Source organism: Salmo trutta, chromosome 19, assembly GCF_901001165.1.
Source record: "Salmo trutta chromosome 19, fSalTru1.1, whole genome shotgun sequence".
NCBI lineage: Eukaryota > Metazoa > Chordata > Actinopteri > Salmoniformes > Salmonidae > Salmo > Salmo trutta.
In genome coordinates, this window is record NC_042975.1 from 30,930,719 (window position 1) to 30,947,354 (window position 16,636).

General features: G+C 42.8%; 1 protein-coding gene across 3 annotated transcripts in view; it reads left to right on the forward strand.

Moving 5' to 3' along the window:
• Positions 1-16,636, forward strand: part of LOC115154335 (mediator of RNA polymerase II transcription subunit 13-like) — a 143,200-nt gene that overhangs the window by 61,245 nt on the left and 65,319 nt on the right. For all 3 annotated transcript variants that reach the window (XM_029700461.1, XM_029700462.1, XM_029700463.1), the window contains one exon: positions 15,631-15,776. In XM_029700461.1, the coding sequence (XP_029556321.1) occupies positions 15,631-15,776 (146 nt within the window). The remainder of the gene's footprint in view (positions 1-15,630; positions 15,777-16,636) is intronic.

Below are 16,636 nucleotides of genomic sequence, written 5' to 3' on the forward strand. Positions count from 1 at the left end.
CTGTGTATCAGAAGCAAGAATATCATTTGTATCTATTATTTGTTATTTGCAAACTTTGCCATGAAATGAGCAGCAGCAGTACAGAACTGTCACTAGACCGGCACATTAGACGGCACATTCCTCTCTCGCTAGATGTGCAATTAAATTAAAGGGGAATTACATTCAAAAATCTATTTCATAGTTTTCTTCCAGACCTAAAAAGAATGGTCTTCTGATGTTATTTAAGCATTGGCATGGACTCAGAATATCCCATTTTGGTGTTTCTCTTTGAACAATTTTAATTTTGAGAGTGAAACATTTAAGAAATCTAAAACCAGGAATGTTTTTTTATAGAGCCATTGGAGTAGCTTATTAACATATCTTTTTTTTACCAGGTATATTGACAAAAAAAACAGTGCACTACGTCCTCTACACTAAGGACCTACGAAAGAGTTGCAGGGGAGAGGAGAAGAATGTGCCTGTTTGAAAACTAGAAAAAAATCTGTAGCTTACTACATGTTTCCTTTTTTAAAAGTAGCTCTCATGCTAGAAAAGGTTAGACCCCTGGATTAGAGAGATGTCAGTACACTGTCTGGGTAGAGGAAGTGCTCTGGGTGCAGCACTGTTTCTCGCTCCCTGAAAAATATGGAATTAATTGGATTTCTCTGGTTTCTATTTCTCCTGGAGTCTTGTTCTTTCAATCTCTCTCTCTCTCTCTCTCTCCTCTCTCTCTCTCGTTGACTGCTCCAATCTGACATGTATAAAGTGTCTCTTCTCTATTTGTGGCAGAGAAAAATCTATTCTAAGTAATATGGCTTGGCTGTGTGTGAGTACGTGGGTGTGTAGAGTTGGTTTAGTGTGCTGCTACACCATAGCTCTAGTATTACCACACCGTGCCTCAATACACGGTGTGGTAATGTTTATAAGTTGTGTATATGCCACGGGTTGTGTGTGTGTTTGCGTGTGCACATGTTTTCCAGCACGTTCCCTAGCCTGCAGGCTGTGCTGCTGTGTGCAGTGGTCAGGTGGTCTGACAGTAGGGGGAGATGACATCACTCTGGAAGCTTCTCTCTCTCTCTCTCTCTCTCTCTCTCTCTCTCTCTCTCTCTCTCTCTCTCTCTCTCCCCCTCTCTCCCCCCCCCTCTCTCTCTCTCTTGCGCTCCTCTTTTCTCTATCTCTCTCTCACTTTCTGCCTTTCTCTGGTAATGTTTCTCTCGTCATCATAGGAGAGCTCGTAAATAGTTTTTGTTTGGCATATATTTTAAAGTGAAAAACTGGAGTCTCGGCGTAAATCCGTTACTGTGGAATTGCCCTCATACTGTATGTGGCTTTCACATCAGAAGCATTCTTAAGAAGCATTACTTGTCAAATCGACCATCTTCCCCTGGGGGATAATAAAGTTAATCTTATCTTTGATTGTGTGTCTGTGTGTGTGTATTGAGCCCCACCCCATGCTAGAGCCACTTGTTGTCAGGAGTGTACAGCACCCCTGTTTTTATAGCACTGCTAGCCAATCCAAACAAACATCTAAGGAATGTGACATCACTCCCTCTCTCCCTCTATCGCTCTCTCTCTCCAGATCATTTCTGTCCTCAATCAAACTTTCTGTTTACCCTCAAGTTTGATTATGTGTGTGAGGAATTTATATGTATGTGCATGCACGTTCATGTGTGTTAGTGTATAAGTATGTGTTGAAAGGCCTGTGGTGATCCTCTGGGCTGGTGTGTTTATGTGGTGATGATGATATGATGCATATTCTACTATAAAGTGGAAGTAGTGATAACAGTCAGCCTGATAATGATAATACTACCAGTTATTTCCCTTCCTCTCCTCCTCTGGCGCTGCCTCCAGGCTGTCTTGCATCCAGACGGTCCTTTGCCACCTCATTTCCATAGCCTGCCTTTGCCAACCAACACAAGGCAAATTACCCACCTGGTCTTTAAGGTGCACAATGGCACGGGACCAAGTAAATTCGCTTTTCTAGATACTTTACTTAGGACAGCTAATCAGCCATACCAGTGATTGTCCGGGAGGTGACTTCGTCGTCTCTACCTCGTGTTGAGATTTCAGAGTTCGAACCATTTTGGACGTGAGCTGCAACTCAAAACATTTACACGAACAGCTGAAAAAACCCTTGTGGAGACAAAAACAAACTAAATGTCGTCATAATATATGCACAAACTGTTCCGAACTGCTTAGGCTTTTTAGCCTATTCATTGATGTAAATAATAGTCGATGTAAATACGTTTGACTGGTCATGCTTATCGATCTATTGGTTAATTTTCATAAATTAGTGAAATTAAATTGGTGGAATTATTTATGTTATTTATCACACATGTACAGCATACAGATACAGAGTCTTAGATACAGAGTCTTTGAATGGAAAATATGTCAGACTGCGCAAAAGCTGGGAACTCAGAAAAATACGAGGTCAAATTATGACGTCAGTGATCTTCAGGTTAGAAAGCCGGAGCTCTGGAAGGAGGCCAGAGATCCCATGTTGGAATTTCGAGTTGGATGACTGTTCAAAACGATTTTTCCCAGTCGGAGCTAGTTTTTTGCTCCGGTTGTTTTGAACTCGGCATAAAACGGGAACGGAAGGCAGGCTTCATCAGCACGTCACACGCCACTTTGCAATGAGCTGGAGGCAGTATGCATTTTGAAAACATTGTTTGAAACCTGAATGTTTTAATATATATTATGGGGCATGTCTTACCTTTCTTCAAAGTAGCCTATTAGATCTCCTGTATGTGCTCTGCCCTTTTGTTTTCCCGCTAATTGCATTAAATCAAATCAAATTGTATTTGTCACATGCGCCGAATACAACAGGTGTAGACCTTAAAGTGAAATGCCTACTTACAAGCCCTTAACCAACGAAGCAGTAAAAATAAACAAAAAACATTAAAATAAAAAATAAAGTAAATAAAAGTAGGAGATAAGAAAAACAAATAATTAAAGAGCAGCAGTAAATAACAATAGTGGGGCTATATACTGGGGGTACCGGTACAGAGTCAATGTGTCAATGTGCGGGAGCACCGGTGTCGAGAGGTAATTGAGATAATTATGTACATGCAGGTAGGGTTGTCGAAGTGGCTATGCATAGATAATAACAGAGAGTAGCAGCAGCGTAGTGGAGGGTGCAAATAGTCTTGGTAGCCATTTGATTAGCTGTTCAGGAGTCTTATGGCTTAGGGGTATAAGCTGTTTAGAAGCCTCTTGGACCTAGACTTGGCGCTCCGGCACCACTTGCCGTGCGGTAGCAGAGAGAACAGTCTATGACTAGGGTGGCTGGAGTCTTTGATTTTTAGGGCCTTCCTCTAACACTGCCTGGTATAGAGGATCTGAGTGGCAGGAAGCTTGGCCCCAGTGATGTACTGGGCCATACGCACTAATCTCTGTAGTGCCTTGCGGTTGGAGGCTGAGCAGTTGCCATACCAGGCAGTGATGCAACCCGTCAGGATGCTCTCGATGATGCAGCTGTAGAACCTTTTGAGGATCTGAGGACCCATGCCAAATCTTTTCAGTCTCCCGAGTGGGAATAGGTTTTGTCGTGCCCTCTTCACGACTGTCTTGGTGTGCTTGGACCATGTTAGTTTGTTGGTCATGTGGACACCAAGGAACTTGAAGCTCTCAACCTGCTCCACTACAGCCCTGTCGATGAGAATAGGGGCGTGCTTGGTCCTCTTTTTTCTGTAGTCCACAATCATCTCCTTTGTCTTGATCACGTTGAGGGAGAGGTTGTTGTCCTTGCACCACATGGTCACATCTCTGACCTCCTCCCTATAGGCTGTCTCATCATTGTCGGTGATCAGGCCTACCACTGTTGTCATCAGCAAACTTAATGATGGTGTTGGAGTTGTGCCTGGCCGTGCAGTCATGAGTGAACAGGGAGTACAGGAGGGGACTGAGCACACACCCTGAGGGGCCCCCGTGTTGAGGATCAGCGTGGCGGATGTATTGTTACCTATCCTTACCACCTGGGGGCAGCACGTCAGGAAGTCTAAGATCCATTTGCAGAGGGAGGTGCTTAGTCCCAGGGTCCTTAGCTTAATGATGAGCTTTGCGGGCACTATGGTGTTGAACGCTGAGCTGTAGTCAATGAATAGCATTCTCACATAGGTGATCCTTTTGTCCAGGTGGGAAAGGGCATTGTGGAGTGCAAGAGATTGAATCATCTGTGGATCTGTTGGTGCGGTATGCAAATTAGGGTGGGCCTAGTGTTTCTGGGATAATGGTGTTGATGTGAGCCATGACCAACCTTTCAAAGCATTTCTTGGCTACAGACGTGAGTGCTACGGGTCGATAGTCATTTAGGCAGGTTACCTTAGTGTTCTTGGGCACAGGAACTATGGTGGTCTGCTTGAAACATGTTGGTATTACAGACTCCGACAGGGAGAGGTTGAAAATATCAGTGAAGACATTTGCCAGTTGGTCAGCGCATGCTCGCAGTAAACGTCCTGGTAATCCGTCTGGCCCCGCGGCTTTGTGAATGTTGACCTGTTTAAAGTTCTTCCTCACATCGGCTGCGGCTGCGGAGAGCGTGATCACACAGTTGTCCGGAACAGTTGGTGCTCTCATATATGTTTCAGTGTTACTTGCCGTGAAGCGAGCATAGAAGTATATAGCTTGTCTGGTAGGCTCGTGTCACTGGGCAGCTCTCAGCTGTGCTTCCCTTTATAGTCTGTAATAGTTTGCAAGTCCTGCCACATCCGACAAGCGTCGGAGTCGGTGTAGTAGGATTCAATCTTAGTCCTGTATTGACGCTTTGCCTGTTTGATGGTTGGTCGGAGGGCATAGCGGGATTTCTTATAAGCTTCCGGGTTAGAGTCCCGCTCCTTGAAAGCGGCAGCTCCAACCTTTAGCTCAGTGCTGATGTTGCCTGTAATCCATGGCTTCTGGTTGGGGTATGTACATACTTTCACTGTGGGGACAACGTCTTCAATGCACTTATTGGTAAAGCCAGAGACTGATGTGGTGTACTCCTCAATACAATCGGAAGAATCCCGGAACATATCCAGTCTGTGCTAGCAAAACAGTCCTGTAGTTTAGCATCTGCTTCATCTGACCACTTTTTTTATAGACCCGAGTCACTGGTGCATCCTGCTTTAATTTTTGCTTGTAAGCAGGAATCAGGAGGATAGAGTTATGGTCGGTTTTGCCAAATGGAGGGCGAGGGAGAGCTTTGTACCCGTCTCTGTGTGTGGAGTAGATCTGAATTTTTTGCACATTTAACATGTTGATAGAAATTCGGTAAAACTGATTTAAGTTTCCCTGCATTAAAGTCACCGGCCACTAGGAGCGCCGCCTCTGGATGAGCATTTTCCTGTTTTCTTATGGCAGAATACAGCTCATATAGTGCGGTTTTAGTGCCAACCTCGCTCTGTGGTGGTATGTAAGACAGCTACGAAAAATACAGATGAAAACTCTCTGGGTAAATAGTGTGGTCTATAGCTTATCATAAGATACTCAACCTCAGGCGAGCAAAACTTTGAGACTTCCTTAGATATTGTGCACCACCGTGCATAGGTCTCCACCCTGTGTCTTACCAGATTCTGCTTTTTTGTCTTGCCGATAGAGTGTATAACCCACCAGCTCTCTGTTCTTAATGTCGTCGTTCATCCACAACTCTGTGAAGCATAAAATATTACAGTTTTTAATGTCCCGTTGGTAAGATATACGTGCTTTCAGTTCGTCCCATTTATTTTCTAGGGATTGAACATTAGCTAGCAGAACGGAGGGCAAGGGCAGATTAGCCACTCGTCGCCTGGTCATCACAAGGCACCCTGATCTTTTGCCTCGAAATCTCCGTTTCCTTCTCCAGCGAATCACGGGGATAGGGGCCTGGTCGGGTGTCAACAGTATATCCCTCGTGTCCGAGAGAAAAACTCTTCGTCCAGTTTGAGGTGAGCAAACCCAGTTCTGATGTTTAGAAGCTCTTTTCGGTCATATGAGATGGTAGCAGCAACATTATGTACAAAACAAGTAATGGACATTTGCTGGTGGCCTACTGCCTTGTGCATATTGCAGGATTTATAATGTTCTGATATGTTGCATCAGACTCATTGCTTTTATTGGGGGGGGTTTTCTCCGAGGGCTACTGGTTGTATGAATTTGGTATCTTATCGTCCCACAACTGTCCCAGAGTCTGTTTGCAATAGGCTATTTCTTTCTCGACAAGCTGACCAATAGATTGGTAGCCTGGACTTCTCTACTATAGTAGATTTACATAGGCTAGTGATTTTGTTTTTTGTTAATAGTCTTGTTGGTTGAGGAAAAGTACAAAGTGCACATCAGAATTCGTTAAGAAGGACCACACATTATTGCATCCTCGACTTGCATGTTCTGTTAATATGAATTACCATATTCTAAGTGTGATTTCTGTCATTCTGAGCACCATGGGTGGACACCTTAATCTGGTTACGCACCCAATGTATTTGGGTCCGGTAAATTTCTCAATGTCCGGTTAATTAAAAAGTTGCCGTTGAAATTTCTGGTGCCACATTTTCCTAACGGAAACCCTGCACCCTACATACCTTGACACAGCCCAACCCCACCCTTCCTGCCCCAGAAGAATTGAGAGATTACAGAGTTTGTTTGGAGCTGACAGTGTATGCGCTGGCCGTGACAGGGACAATGGGCCTATGGTGGCACGCCACACAGCCGTTACAACAGCAGGCACGTCAGCCGAGCCTGGCCCAATGTGATTGTGCTGCGTTTTTCAGCCAACTCCCCTCACTGGGGCTGGCGACAAATCCCCTGCCCCTTTGTGTGTGTGTCTGTGTGAGTAACACAGCAGTTAGGTCACGTGTCTCTGCTGTATTTGTTGTTGTTTTTATCATTACGGGCATGGGGGCTACTAAGGGTTAAAAACAAATACCTGTCGTCTATCTATTGACATTTATTCCTTTCACAATGGACAAAAAAATCAGCCGCTGAGAAATGCCTCATTGAGTACTTGAGAATTTGATCAATACTCACTGTTTAATACACTCTCCATGTGATGATATTTAAGATATAGGATACATTGTTTACATCTCCATTTTAGACAGCTCTTGGGAACCTTCTCATCCTGACCTTCTCACTGTTGTTTTATCTTAAAAATCCATATTAGCCTCTTTCAATGGTAGTTTACTCGATTGATGAGTGAGTATCTCTAAAGTGAGTTTCTCTGGTAGAGAGGATGAAAAGAAGCATGTCCAGACACTGTTGATGTGGTGTGGCTGCCATTCTGCCTAATGGGCTACAGGTGGCAGCCCTCCATTCTTTTAGCTCCCTCCGCCGGGCAACACAGAAATCATACACACACCATCAACATTTGTAGAAATGGAAAAAGGAAATAAGCGTTCCTTATTGGATTTCACTCTGTGTCAAAATGTTCTCTTCTGCCAGACTCTAGATCACACACTCTCAGCACAGTATGAAACTGGTGTGTAGAAGTCAACTGGATTGGGTTTTGAGAGGCAGAGTGTGAGACCAGAGTGAGTGTGAGTAAAATATTTTGTGGTTTCTGTGGTTGCTCCTGTCTCTCTCTCTCTCTCTGTCTCTCTCTCTCTCTGTCTCTCTCTCTCTCTCTCTCTCTGTCTCTCTCTCTGTCTCTCTCTCTGTCTCTGTCTCTGTCTCTGTCTCTGTCTCTGTCTCTCTCTCTGTCTCTGTCTCTGTCTCTGTCTCTGTCTCTCTCTCTCTCTCTCTCTGTCTCTGTCTCTCTCTCTCTCTCTCTCTCTCTCTCTCTCTCTCTGTCTCTCTCTCTCTGTCTCTCTCTCTCTCTCTCTGTCTCTCTCTCTGTCTCTCTCTCTGTCTCTGTCTCTCTCTCTGTCTCCTTCCCCTCAGTACCTCTCCCTCCCTCCCGAAGCAAGGATATGCATATTCTTCATACCATTTGAAAGGAAACACTTTGAAGTTTGTGGAAATGTGAAATTAATGTAGGAGAATATAACACGTGTTTTTCTATTTAATTATTTTTCATCATTTTTGAAAAGCAAGAAAATGGCTATAATATCATATTGCAGTTTAGGCACAATTTTGATTTTGGTCACCAGATGGCAGCAGTGTGTGTGCAAAGTTTCAGATTGATCCAGTGAAGCGCTGCAATACTGGACAATATTTTGTATCAAGTCTGCCCAAATGTGCCGAATTGGTCAATTGATACATTTTCAAGTTCATAACTATAGGGAACATACAAAAATTATATGGTAATACAACATTTTAGTTTACACACTCCCAGGAATGTCATACATGATCATTAGCTTAAACACTAACTTCTACACATCTAGATGGCCAGGTGGGGTGGGTGTGGACCCAGAGACAGCAGGGGTTCAAACTGTAGAACCCAGATTCTACATTTGAATATGAAAATTTATTTTATTAAACAAAACTATGCTACATTTTATCTCTGGGACCCTCAGGATGACAAATCATAGCAAGATTACTGAATGTAAGTACATTATTTAGCTTCAGAGGTGAATGTATCAAACCAGTTGCCGCGATAAAAGTTTTTTGTTGTTGTTCTGCACTCTCCTCAAAAAGTAGCATGGCAGTTTTTCACTGTAATAGCTTCTGTAAATTGGACAGTGCAGTTAGATTAACAAGAATTTAAGCTTTCTACCCAGCTTTCTGGAAAGTTTGCTGTTACTTACAACGTCATGCTAATCACATTAGTGCACACTAGCTCAACCGTCCCGGTATAGGGACATTAATCAGTAGTTGGTATTCAGACTTACCGTATGCAGGTGCATAAAGGGCTTTGCAGGTGTGACTGCATTGCTCTAAATTAATACATGTAATTCAACTGCTGAAAACCCTCCCACTTGCCGGCCAACAGATTTGGAGTTCTCATTCAAGAGGCTTTTCAGTCCATTTATCTAAAGCCATCCCTTTAAGTACAGTGTACCTTTAATTCCATTTTTCTTGACAAACTCACTAGAATATATACTGAACAAAAATATAAACAAAACAGGCAACAATTTGAATGATTTTACTGAGTTACAGTGCATAATAGAAATCAGTCAATTTAAATAAATTCATTAGGCCCTAATCTATGGATTTCACATAGGCTCACCCACTGGGCAGCCAGGCTCACCCACTAGGGAGCCAGGCCCAGCCAATCAGAATGAGTTTTTCCCCACAAAAGGACTTTATTACAAACAGAAATACTCCTTAGCACCCACCCCACCCCCTGTCAGACGATCCTTCAGGTGAAGAATCCAGATGTGGAGGTCCTGGTCTGGGTGGTTACAGGTGGGCTGTGGTTGTGAGGCTGGTTGGACGTACTGCCAAATTTCCTGATTGACTGACCTTTATGTCTTAAAATAATGATGGACTGTCGTTGCGCTTTGCTTATTTGAGCTGGTCTTGCCATAATATGGACTTAGTCTTTTACAAATAGGGCTATTTTCTGTATATCTACCCCTACCTTGTCACAACACAACTGATTGGCTCAAACACATTAAGAAGGAAAGAAATTACACAAATTAACTTTTGACAAGGCACAACTGTTAACTGAAATGCATTCCAGGTGACTACTTCATGAAGCTGGTTGAGAGAATGCCAAGAGTGTGCAAAGCTGTCATCAAGGCAAAGGGTGGCTGCTTTGAAGAATCTCAAATATAAAACACTTTTTTGGTTACTACATGTTTTCATATGTGTTATTTCATAGTTTTGATGTCTTCACTATTATTCTACAATGTAGAAAATAGTAAAAATAAAGAAAAACCCTTGAATCACTAGGTGTGTCCAAACGTTTGACTGGTACTGTACACTGAAAAAATATATAAACTTAACATGTAAAGTGTTGGTCCCTTGTTTCAAGAGCTGAAATAAAAAAATCCCAGAAGTTTTCCATATGCACAAAAAGCTTATTTTCGCTCAAATTTTGTGCACAAATTTGTTTACATCCCTGCTAGTGAACATTTCTTCTTTGCCAAGATAATCCATTCACCTGACAGGTGTGGCATATCAAGTGGCTGAATAAACAGCATGAACATTACACAGGTGCACCTTGTGCTGGGAACAATAAAATGCCAGTCTAAAATGTGCAGTTTTGTCACACAACACAATGCCCACAGATGTATCATGTTTTGAGGAAGCGTGCAACTGGAATGCTGACTGCAGGAATGTCCATCAGAGCTTTTTTTCAGATAATTTCATATCAATTTCTTTTCCATAAGCCAAGTCCACCGTTGTTTTAGAGAATTTGGCAGTACATCCAGCCGGCCTCACAACCACAGACCATGTGAATGGCGTCGTGTGGGCGAGCGGTTTGCTGATGTCAACATTGTGAACAAACATGGTGGGGTTATGGTGTTGGCAGGGATAAGCTACGGACAACTAACACAATTGCATTTTATCAATGGCAATTTGAATGCACAAAAATACTGTGACGAGATCCTGAGGCCCAATGTGAGGCCCATTTTGTTTTTTAAAGGTATCTGTGACCAACAGATATGTATCTGTATTCCCAGTCATGTGAAATCCATAAATTAAGATCTAATTAATTTAGAGGCAGTTAACCCACTGTTCCTAGGCCGTCATTGAAAATTAGAATTTGTTCTTAACGGACTTGCCTAGTTAAATAAAGGTAAAATAAATAAAAATGTATTTCAATTGACTGATTTCCTCATATGAACTGTTACTCAGTAAAATCTTTGAAATTGTTGCGGTGTTGTGTTTATATTTTTGTTCAGTATAATATTTTTTAAATGGTAAAAAAAACTACTGAAAAGTCTGGGCACATAATTAAAACATTATACAGTGCATAAATCAACTTGGCAGGTTCGGGGCTACTATCAGTGCGCACGGGTTTCCATAGGCTACAGCCTCGGCTTGGGTCTCCAAATGTCACCCTTGCAACCTATGAAGCCAAAGGCCAAAAATAAAAATTTGCTTTAACGTCACAGCTATGTACACTTCACTGTGGAAAAGAGGCCGAAATACTTGTCATGTTGAAATGCTTTTCAGTTTGCTGAAATATGAATGGTTTCACATTAGAGAGCTTGGGACTGTATTATTTTCAAAATTGAGTTATTGACATAGCCTTGTTCTGGTCAGTGTTTTCTACCTATATAGTATTCTAAATACACCAATGTATGTACCGTAATTTCCGGACTATTGAGCGCACCTGAATATAAGCCGGTGCACACCTGAATATAAGCCACTGAATTTAAAAAAATATATTATTTTGAACATAAATAAGCCGCACATGTCTATAAGCCGCAGGTGCCTACCGGTACATTGAAACAAATGAACTTTACACAGGCTTTAACGAAACACAGCTTGTAACAAAAATAAATAGGCTTTAACGAAACACGGCTTGTAACAAAAAATTAAAAATTAGCAGTAAACAGTAACCTACCAAGAAAGTCATTGGTCACTATCTTGCCCCTCCTGTGCACTGAAACCACTGAAGTCATCTCCTTTAAAAAAAAATTGAAAGCGGGAAAAATCCATATATTAGCCGCGTCATTGTTTAAACCGCGAGGTTCAAAACGTGGGATAAAAGTTGCGGCTTATAGTCCGGAAATTACGGTAGTTAAGATAAAAAGAATGCAAGATAAAACTTGCTGACACCATTCAAACCAATGAGGGTTCGGAACTTTAAAGCCAAATATCTCAGAATCATATTTTTCAAATATAACCTTATAGTCCCAAGCTCACGATTTGTCAGCGATCATAAGGTAAAATAGATCTAAAACAATTGTAATTTATACTTACAATCCCCTTATCCAAATAGATTACTCAAATGGTCTTATCCAAATGATCTTATCAATTTATGCATTAAAGTGCATAGAGATTGGTGGGGCTTTTTCTCCTCCTTTTTTCTCGCTGCAACTCCCGTACGGACTCGGGAGAGGCGAAGGTCGAGAGCCATGCGTCCTCCGAAACACAACCCAACCAAGCCGCACTGCTTCTTGACACAATGCCCATTCAACCCAGAAGCCAGCTGCACCAATGTGTCGGAGAAAACATCGTACACCTGGTGACCATGTCAGTGTAGACTGCACCCGGCCCGCCACAGGACTCACTAGTGCGCGATGAGACAAGGATATCCCTGCCGGCCAAGCCCTCCCTAACCCAGATGACGCTGGGCCTCCCGGTCCCGGCCGGCTGCGACAGAGCCTGGGCTCAAACCCAGAACCTCTAGTGGCACAGCTAGCACTGTGATGCAGTGCCTTAGACCACTGCGCCACTCGGGAGGACCCGGTGTTATTTCTATCGGGAAAAAGTAAGTCAATGTTTTATCACTTAGAACCGACCTTATTCATGGTTTCCTAGCACATAAAGGTGGTGGAATTAGGAGGGAATTAAGTCAAGATCAGAATACTGCTTATCTGTAGACACAACTCTGCCACACCACCATTTCTGCAATCTCCACCCCAAGCGAATATCTGGCTGACACATGCTTTTGCCCATGCTTAAGTTCAAGGTCAAAATACGCATAGAGAGAAAGGTGCATAAAAAGGGAATTGAGTTCCATTTACGCATGTGTAATTCCTAGAGAATAAAGGAGAGGTGTGAGATTTCCTTCACTCTCTAATTTGTTGGCTCCCTGCCCCACCTTGCCTAAACAGCCCAGACACACACACCACAGGAGGCCCGAGAGGCTCAGCGCTCTACTTCTGGGCAGTCCTGCCCTGGCACACCTTACTAACAGAGCCTGTTTCTCTCTCACAGCCACTGGGAAGCCATGTTTTTTACTCCTCTATTATTACCAGACAGCTCTTTAATATTAGCTGACTTTTATCTGGCAGTCACTTACCTAGCTGCCCTTGGCTATTTGATACTAGCTTTCTCCGATCTAGCTGTGTTGCTCATGTTTCTCTTTCTCTCTTTGGCACTCAGTCTCTCTCTATGGTAAATAGTCTCTCTCTCTATGGCACACGGTCCGTCCCACCTTGAAATTCCCGTGAAAGGCTGCCCTTGGGGCAGGGAGAGACCATCCCACTGTGACCTCCCAGTCAGTCTGCCCCAAGGCCCCAGGACAGGCAGAGACAGGCTGCTCTGTGGGAACCTAACAGCAGCCAGAATGTCTGAGTGGAGACAGACAGGTGAAAGAGGGAGGCTGTTCCAGAGACAGACAGACAGACAGACAGACAGACAGTAGTGAGGAAATTATGGAGCGATTTCATTGCCAACAGAAAATCTATTTGAATTCAAGATTTTTGCATTTAGATATTGAATTTGTAAATTAAGACTTGTATTTCATGATTTCAAATGGAATTGAATGACTGTTGCAATCAGTTTAAAAATGATATTTCAATTTAATTGAATATTCAAATTTTGTATTTATATATTCAGTTTCAGTATGGTTATTATTGCATTCTTTGTCTATTTACAAACTATAATTTAAAGTTTACCAACGTTTACCATACCCCTTGACGTATTTCAACTTTTTTTGTGTTACAGCCTGAGATCAAAATGGATAACATTTTTGCAAATGTATTGAAAATAAAATACAGAAATATCTAATTTACATAAGTATTCACACTCGAGTCAATACATGTTAGAATCACCTTTAGCAGTGATTACAGTTGTGAGTCTTTCTGGGTAAATCTTTTCACACCTGGATTTTACAATATTTGCACATTATTCTGTTAAAAAAATATGTATATATTCAAGCTCTGTTAAATTGGTTGATGTTCAATGCATTAACAGCAATCAGCGTGGGACTGCAACCTTACAATTATCTGTATGTGTGAGGTACAGAGATGAGATAGTAATTAAAAAATCATGTTTAACACTATTTTTGCACAAAGAGTGAGTCCATGCAATTTATGTGACTTGTTAAGCTAATTTTTACTCCTGAAAATATGTAGGATTGCCATGAAAGGGGTTGAATACTTATTGACTCATGACATTTCAGCTTTTCATTTTTAATTAATTTGTATAAAAAAATGAAACATAATTCGCTTTGACATTATGGGATATTGTGTGTAGGCCAGTGACAAAAAAACTCAATTTAATCCAGTTTAAATGCAGGCTGTAATGCAACAAAATTTGGAAAAAGTGAAGGCGTGTGAATACTCTCTGAAGGCACTGCATTCAACTTATCAAATACATTCAGTCAGTTTTCAAATTCAGTTCTATAAATTCAAATTCAAAACCAGAGACAACATCCTGGTACTTGGCCAAAAAGGAATGGTAGAAGAGATCCGGTATAATCAAACACTCTCTGTTAAACAGGTTTCTGACTGTTTCTGAAACCAATGTGGCATTTTGAATTTGCTTATTCATACAGTATGAGTTTGGCTCTAGCGTTGGAACCGTTTGTGTTATTAGCTATTATGACCCCATTCCTGAAAGATAAGTTTATCTGGAACATGGTCATGCCTTCTGTTCCCCTCTATTGTGTGACAAAAAAAATAATTTGGCCCCCATAACAATATATTTGAATTGCCCTGTCATAGCACTTCCTCGGATAGCTATTCCACTCCCTATTTAATCGTGATCTTGTGACTGACTGGGTTCGAACCGGGTCTCCTGCATGTCTTAAGACTGTGTTAGCCCATGCATTACATTTTTTTTTAAAATCAAGGCTATAACAAAATTACAGTCTTATTGCATTGTATAGGCTATCCTTGTTAGTGCATGTCTAGTATACATTAGTCTGTAATGGAAATGTTTCTCTCCTCCAGCCTTGTGCCACTCAGTTCTTCCTCAGACCTGTCTCATGATAATGATATATTATTAGTCTGATTCCTTCACTCCTTTTTCATTCCCATTCTTTTCTTTAATCCTCTGCAGCAGCAGCAGCTCTGCCAGGGAGAGATGGAGAGAGAGATATTTACTTAACCAAATCCTCTAAGGAGGCAACCCCTCTTTGATCCTCTACTAAATTAACCGCGTCCGCTTTCATTTGGTCTTCTGTCAGGTGGCTGTGCTGCGTAGGATGAGAGGAAGCAGAGAGAGAGAGAGAGGCTGGAGACAATAGTCTCTCTCTCTCTTGCTTTCTTTCCCTGTCACTCCTTCCATCTCTCTCGCTTCTGCTCGCTTTCTTTCTCTACTCTCTCTCTCTCTCTCGCTTCCTCTCACCCCAATTGAAGTCGCGCTGGCTGCGACCGGTGTGTTTTTCAGCATCAGAGCTTTGTGTGGCATGTCTTTAACTCTGTATGTGTGGGTTAGGGTTCTCAAGAGTTCATGCCTCAGAGTTCGCCCTCTTTGTTGGTCACTTTGAGTGCAAACAACATACACACTACACACACTACAGTACAGACTCAGCATTCTGTTGTAGTATAAGAATACAGATGTTTGAAATGACTTTATTTTGATTGTGATGATGTTATATTAGGTCTCTGTTAAATCAGTGACATATCATTTCCCTAACCCCTCTCCACCTTTGGTATTCTACCCAGGAGACCCTGTCAAGTTAGAGATTTTGCTCCATGGCTGAACGATGTCATTGTTATCTCCCAAAAATCTCTCCGCTCCTCCATCCAGCCATTAGCAGGCAAATTCAGTGTTTTTCCCTCTCTCATCTTCTATGGCTCCCCCTCTCATCCTCGCCCTCGCTCTTCCTCTGTTGTATCATTCAACAGTTCACACACTTCCGCTTCCAGAATCATCCAAGCTAAAATGACTCACTCTGTGCTCTCTCTCTCTCTCTCTCTCTCTCTCTCTCTCTCTCTCTCTCTCTCTCTCATTCTTTCTCTCTCTCCACAGTGAACACCTGTCATGCTCGTTCACCTTCTTCCTCCATGGGGAGAGTAACGTATGCACCAGTGTGGAGATCAACCAGCACCAGCCTGTCTACCACTTGAGTGACGAGCACCTCACCCTGGCCCAGCAGGCCTCCAGCCCATTCCAAGGTAGGTGGAGTGTACACACACCTGTGCACGTGCACACACATATACATGCACTGCAGATATGCACATGCATGCAGACACACCTACACACACACACACACACACACACACACACACACACACACACACACACACACACACACACACACACACACAGTCCTTTCACCCCACACTACCCCTCTGGGAAAGGAGTTCATTGCTTAAGTGAACATGTATCATTGGCTTTGAGCACATGTAGAACCCAAAGGGGAAAAAAGAGGTAGAGCAGTGGAGTATATCAGTACTGTGTGAGAACAGACTGCTCTGTTCTCTCAGCTTCGTGTCATGTCTCTAATAGAAGACAGGGGTAATCCTCAGGTATTAAGAACAGGCTCCTCTCCTCCGCTCTGCTCCTTTATCAGACAGCCTGACAGTAATGATGTGCCACCAGCAGCCCTCACACCCCCTCTGTCCCTCCCCATCTATCCCCATGTTCTGCTTTTCCCTGTCCTCCTACTCCTCCTCACTTACCCCTCCCTCTGTCCCTCCCCATCTATCCCCATGTTCTGCTTTTCCCTGTCCTCCTACTCTTCCTCACTTACCCCTCCCTCTGTCCCTCCCCATCTATCCCCATGTTCTGCTTTTCCCTGTCCTCCTACTCTTCCTCACTTACCCCTTCCTCTGTCCCTCCCCTATCTATCCCCATGTTCTGCTTTTCCCTGTCCTCCTACTCTTCCTCACTTACCCCTTCCTCTGTCCCTCCCCATCTATCCCCATGTTCTGCTTTTCCCTGTCCTCCTACTCTTCCTCACTTACCCCTTCCTCTGTCCCTCCCCATCTATCCCCATGTTCTGCTTTTCCCTGTCCTCCTACTCTTCCTCACT